The sequence below is a fragment of the Dysidea avara genome, chromosome 4 (assembly GCF_963678975.1).
Source record: "Dysidea avara chromosome 4, odDysAvar1.4, whole genome shotgun sequence".
Taxonomy (NCBI): Eukaryota; Metazoa; Porifera; class Demospongiae; order Dictyoceratida; family Dysideidae; genus Dysidea; species Dysidea avara.
In genome coordinates, this window is record NC_089275.1 from 34,010,729 (window position 1) to 34,017,025 (window position 6,297).

The 6,297-nt window shown below is 41.1% G+C and overlaps 2 protein-coding genes and 1 long non-coding RNA gene across 3 annotated transcripts; 2 read left to right on the forward strand and 1 right to left on the reverse strand.

Moving 5' to 3' along the window:
• The first annotated feature begins 2,492 nt into the window (after positions 1 to 2,492).
• Positions 2,493 to 5,176, forward strand: LOC136254770 (uncharacterized). Its single transcript, XM_066047506.1, has 3 exons — positions 2,493 to 3,990; positions 4,051 to 4,530; positions 4,591 to 5,176. The coding sequence occupies exon 1, from the start codon at positions 2,592 to 2,594 to the stop codon at positions 3,906 to 3,908; it is 1,317 nt and encodes a 438-aa protein (XP_065903578.1). The 5' UTR covers positions 2,493 to 2,591; the 3' UTR covers positions 3,909 to 3,990; positions 4,051 to 4,530; positions 4,591 to 5,176.
• LOC136253781 (putative per-hexamer repeat protein 5) lies at positions 3,963 to 5,321 on the forward strand. The gene is made up of 3 exons (XM_066046439.1): positions 3,963 to 3,990; positions 4,051 to 4,530; positions 4,591 to 5,321. Exons 1-3 carry the CDS (start codon positions 3,963 to 3,965, stop codon positions 5,319 to 5,321), a joined length of 1,239 nt encoding a protein of 412 aa, XP_065902511.1.
• Positions 5,322 to 5,441: 120 nt separating this feature from the next.
• On the reverse strand, positions 5,442 to 5,995 carry LOC136254771 (uncharacterized). Its single transcript, XR_010700740.1, has 2 exons — positions 5,646 to 5,995; positions 5,442 to 5,593 (listed from the first exon to the last, which is right to left on the reverse strand). It is a non-coding gene; the product is annotated as an uncharacterized lncRNA (long non-coding RNA).
• Positions 5,996 to 6,297: the final 302 nt, after the last annotated feature.

The following is a 6,297-nucleotide window of genomic DNA, read 5'->3' on the forward strand; positions in this document are numbered from 1 at the left end:
GCTTGTTAGTGCAGTTCTAGTTCCAGTTTTGGAACCTTAATATTTGAAATTACAGTTCCAGTTCTAGTTCTGGAACCATAACCTTTAGAATTACAGTTCTAGTCGTAGTTCTGGAACCATAACCTTTAGAAGGTTCCAGTTCTGGAACCATAACCTTTAGAATTACAGTTCTAGTTCCAGTTTAGGAACCATGACATTTACAATTATTCTTCAATTTCTAGAGCAACAATTAAGTTAACTTAAGTATTGCCAAAAGCCCATAATGAATTACGGACACTTACTATTAAGTTATATATGCTGGTCTTGCCAGGTTTAATTGTTTCATGTACGTATATAGCTAATACTGTATTCAGCATTATTACACTAAAAGACCTGTAGCTAATTATCAAGCACTGCACAAACCAGAAATAACAATGTGACTGAGCCAGCATTGCATTTGGCATTATCATAGCTAATCAGTTGTTTCAAGCAGTATTTTAGAACACTGATGCATACATGGTTGTAATACATACAGCTTTTATGAAGTTATATACTACATTGTGTGCTTTTGTCAGCAGGAAAATTCTGGTTTTGTAAGAACATAAAATCTCATTGGCAGAAGCTGTATGGTTACGACCAATTCCAGTTGCAGTATTAGTTCCAATACTTGATAAAATTTCTTTATAGTTCTAGTTCTAGTTCCAGTTTTGAGGAAAGCAACATTATTGTTCCAGTTCCATTTCTAGAACTGGAACTGGAATAAAAAGGGCTGGAACTGGAATTATTTTAGTTCCAGTATTGAGAACTGGAACAACACTATACAATACTGGACTGAATCTGTTGAGAAAGGCGTCCCTGTTGATGTACTGTATGTATTTGGACTTCAGTAAGGCCTTTGACTCTGTCCTGCATGAAATATTACTTTTAAAACTTGAAGCTTATGGCATACAGGGCAAAGTTCTGCAGTGGATTAGATCCTTTCTCTCTGAAAGGAAGCAGGCTATTATGATTAATGGTGTTAAATCAACTACAAGTAATGTACTCAGTGGTGTGCCTCAAGGATCTGTGATTGGCCCTCTTTTTAATGATCTTCCCAGCATAGTATCATCCCAAGTGTTGCTGTTTGCTGATGATGTCAAGCTGTTTTGCCCAATTGTAAACCAGCAGAGTAACTTTCAATTGGAACAAGATCTCTTTTTACCAAAACAGTGGTCGATGAAGTGGTTGCTGAATTTCAACATTGTAAAGACGTTTGTTATGCATCTAACCCATGTCATACATATTATATGGATGGACAACCCCTACAGGTAGTATCTGAACATAAAGACCTAGGTATAATAGTGGATTCTAGCTTAAAGTTTCATAGCCAAGCAACCTCTGCTATAAATATAGCTAATCGCTATTGCAAAAAATCATTTAACGCTTTAAATAGCAAGACCCTTCCAATACTCTACAAGGCTCTGGTAAGACCTCATCTTGAATATGCTAATGTTGTATGGGGACCTAATCATATTGGAGAGTGTGATAGGATGGAGAGAGTGCAAAGAAGAGCCACTAAATGTATTCACGATTGGTCCAGTTTAGATTATGATGAACGTCTGGCCCTCAAGCTTCCTACATTGTCGGATTGAAGGCATCGTGCTGACATGATAATGGTATATAATATCTTATAAGGGAATGTTAATCTACAACCTGGATTATTCTTTCACCAGAATTTGTCAAGTGTCACAAGGGGACATGACTTTAAACTTTTCAAACTTCATACCCAAAAGAACGTTCACAGCAAATTCTTTTCAATAAGAACCAACAACTCATGGAATAATTTGCCCAATTATGTAGTGTCGTCTAATTCTACTGACAACTTTAAAATTATGATTGATAACTTTTATTCTTAATGTGATTGTTTATTGTAATGAGCAGGACTCACAGGCATAATACCTTTTTCTCTGTATTTAATAATAATAATAACTACCTATGGAATCATTTTGATGTTTGATAACAATGCATGTACATATTCATTTTTATTTTCCTGTAGACATTGTGATAAGTCCCCCAAACCACCTAATTTAGAAGCATTGTAGCCCTTTTAATAACAATCACTTTTGTAATATACATTCCTAACTATAATCACTAGCTAGCTAACTAATCAATTGTAATTATTTTTAGGCCACTGCCGAGTGGCACAGGTTTCCAGTGGACCTTCAGCATGCCTGTAGCCACCGCTCCATTGTATTATGTATCATTGTAATTCTGTATGGTTAATGCACCTATCAATGTTAAGCCCCACTACCCCCCTCCCGGGCTTACTAAGGGATTAGTGGGGGATTTTCGCCGATTTGATCAGAAATTTTGCCCCACTAGTCGGGCATTTGACCGTTCGAAATTTTAGGCGTTTGCTTTAGCTTGCGAGCTATGAGAATTGATCTGTTTCCTAAAGTTTATTCCAGCGATAGCGTAAGCGACCGAATGTCGACCGGTATCTTATGTCGACCGGTATCTTATGTCGACCGGTATCTTATGTCGACCACAGGTGTTTACAAAGTCGACCACAGAAATGACTTGAAGTTATCCGTAAATTTACTGCTCTTGAATTGGCGCGTATTAAAAAGGCTATGGCGCGTAAGAGGAAGAAGAAGAAGCGAAGAGAAAGACGCCTGAATAATGTACAAAAACCGGCCAGTAAAAGGCCACCGAAGCTACGACAATGGACTGATGATGGTATGGTACGCGCATTGAATGCCGTACAGTCTGGCATTCTTGGCGTTAATGAGGCAGCACGAGATTACAAAATACCACCGACAACATTGAAAGACAGGTTGTCCGGGCGAGTTATTCATGGCACCAATATGGGAGCGAAACCGTACTTGAGCCGAGAGGAAGAACAGGAGCTGGTTGAATTTTTGTTGAATTGTGCGAAGATGGGGTACGGAAAAACCAGAAAGGAGGTGTTGGGTATTGTTCATGCTATGGTGGAGAAGAAGGGCATTAAACTGGAAAATGGAGTTACCCAGGGCTGGTGGGTAAAGTTCTGTAAAAGATGGCCAGAAATCAAACTCCGTAAGGGTGATTCTTTTCCTTTGGTGCGTGACCAGATGAGCAACCGTACAGTTTTTGAGTCGTACTTTGATCTTCTCGATGAAACACTAACTAAGCACGGCCTGAAAGACAAACCAGCTCAGATTTATAATTGTGATGAGTCTGGCATACCCTTGGAGTACAAACTGCCGAGAATTGTTGCAGCCAAAGGCACAAGGAAGGTGAGACAGTGCACATCAGGAACTAAGACTCAAATAACAATCCTTGCCTGTGCCAACGCTGCAGGGAAAACCATACCTCCAATGGTAGTGTTTTCAGGAAAGCATTTCAACAGTGCCTTAGCTAAAGGAGAGGTCCATGCTACTCTTTATGGAATGTCACCATTGGGATGGATGGACCAAGAGCTTTTTAGAGAGTGGTTTTCAGAGCATTTTCTGAAGCATGCTGTTTCCAGTAGACCTTTATTATTGTTACTCGATGGCCACTCGTCTCATTACACTCTAGACTTGGTCAAAACAGCTGCTGAGGAAGATGTCATAATATTTTGTCTTCCTCCCCACACCACTGCCGACAGTCAACCACTTGACACCAGTTGTTTTAAGCCACTGAAGACCCATTGGGTTGATGTGTGTCGCAGATATTTATTTGCTAATCCTAGTCGGGTCATTACTAAGTTTCACTTTTCGTCTTTGTTTTCAGAAGCATGGTCCAAGAGTATGACCATTAATAACATTTCATCAGGTCTCCGCACCACTGGTGTTTGCCCATTTAACCCAGATGCAATCTTGAGCAAATTTCCCAAGCAGAAAGAAACAGACGAGTCTACTACCAGTAAGAGTCCGGCTAAACCAGTCACCTTTTCGGTGGAGACGGTCAAGAAATTTGAAAGATGATTTGAGAATGGGTACAACATCTATACAGATCCAGCTTATGTGCAGTGGATGCGGATGTATCATCCTGACCATCTCCCTCCTGGTTAGTACAACTTTGCATTCTGTGTGATTATATATGTACATGTTTACTTTGGTGCTGTAGAGATTTTGGATGCTGATGTTGTGACCGTGGGTACTGCTACTGGCTCTACAAGCACCGTGGGTACTGCTACTGACTCTACAAACACCGTGGGTACTGCTACTGGCTCTACAAGCACCATGGGTACTGCTACTGACTCTACAAGCACCATGGGTACTGCTACTGACTCTACAAGCACCGTGGGTACTGCTACTGACTCTACAAGCACCGTGGGTACTGCTACTGACTCTACAAGCACCGTGGGTACTGCTACTGACTCTACAAGCACCGTGGGTACTGCTACTGACTCTACTAGCACAGTGGGTACTGCTACGGGCTTCCGCACTACAAGTGTTTGCCCATTTAATCCGGCTAAACCAGTCACCTTTTTGGCAGAGACGGTCAAGAAATTTGAAAGACGATTTGAGAATGGGTACAACATCTATACAGATCCAGCTTATGTGCAGTGGATGCGGATGTATCATCCTGACCATCTCCCTCCTGGTTAGTACAACTTTGCATTCTGTGTGATTATGTATGTACATGTTTACTTTGGTGCTGTAGAGATTTTGGATGCTGATGTTGTGACCGTGGGTACTGCTACTGGCTCTACAAGCACCATGGGTATCGCTACTGGCTCTACAAGCACTGTGGGTACAGCTACTGGCTCTACAAGCACCGTGGGTACTGCTACTGGCTCTACAAGCACCGTGGGTATGGCTACTGGCTCTACAAGCACCGTGGGTACTGCTACTGACTCTACAAGCACCGTGAGTATGTCTACTGGCTCTACAAGCACCGTGGGTACTGCTACTGGCTCTACAAGCACCGTGGGTACTGCTACTAGCTCTACAACTGCAAGATCTCCTTTTTCAGAGCTCCTCGTATATCCAACTCCTACACAAAGGAAATCGAAACCAAAGAGCTGTGCCCGGGTTTTGACTAGTGCAAAATCTATTGCTATGCTGGAAGAGAAAGCCCGTAAGAAGCAAGAAGAAATAGACTTAAAAGACAAAAAGAAAGAGAGGCAAAGAAAGTTCTTCGAGATGAAGAAAAGAAGCGCAAAGTGCAGGATAGAGAGCAGAAGAAGGCTGAAAAGCAAAGAAGGTTGGACGAAAGAAACAATTCTGGATCAAAAAGGCAAAACGCATCATCACACAGTCAGAGAGCAGCGAAACGGCAACGAGAAGACAATTGTCCTGAAAGTGGTATTCAGCATCGTGAGATTTCAGAGGATGAATGTGCTGTTTGCTTTGGGCTGTACGAAGAGGACCCAGAACAAGTCGAGTGGCTGAGGTGTACCAATGAAGATTGCAATGTGTGGAGCCACACCGATTGTCTTGAAAATTGTGATGGTGTGTACGTTTGTTATGCCTGTGGAACCCTACTCATGTAGTATTGCTTACCCTACACTCTTGTGTTAGAATACTCCATTGATACATGTTGTACATGTTGTTTATAACATTATAATAAAAACACACTGCTTAATTAATGTCAACATGTGCTGCGGTTGTGACAATCTGAATGGAAATGGGATACAGGAAGCTTAACAAGGCCGGGAATCACGCTGTGGGGAGCCTCAAATAAAAGGAAGTGGTTATAGCGACTATTACACTTACTTAATTCATAGTAGCTGCGTTAATCTGGCGATTTACGATCATCTGAACGAAGGCGAAGGTCTCCTTCGCGTTCACACAACAGCTGACTCCCGAAAACTCTAGAATACAATATTAACACAACACTATTTTTAGTAACACTATATATGGACTTACACCTTACTATTTATAGAACACCATAGTATGAATAATAGTAAAACTCCGTACATGTAATTACTATGGCAAAGGGGAAAACCAGGGTGGTCGACATTGAGATATTGGAAAATGTATAGCGGTCGACTTAATATATCCGTGGTCGAAAATGGAAACAAATGGAGAGAAAGGAAATCGCTTGTCACTACTTTTTGTCACGTAGAAACTGTTGTTTAGGCCCCTATTTGGTGATTATTAGTTTCTCATCCACCCGGCGCCCGCATCCTTCTTAAGCTACAGCGAATTGCGGAGTTCTTGCAATATTAAAATTTAAGCGCATGCGCACTTGGATCAAGAAAACAATTAATTATTAAAGTTTGCTTACTTTTCGAGCACTCCAAGTAATCAGACATCTATTTTAGATAGTGGCCGTTCTTCAGGACATCAGAAGAAACAAAACTGAGAAGTTGTAGACTATTTAAAGTAGCCATTCTGACGATTGTACGCATGCGCTTAAATTTAA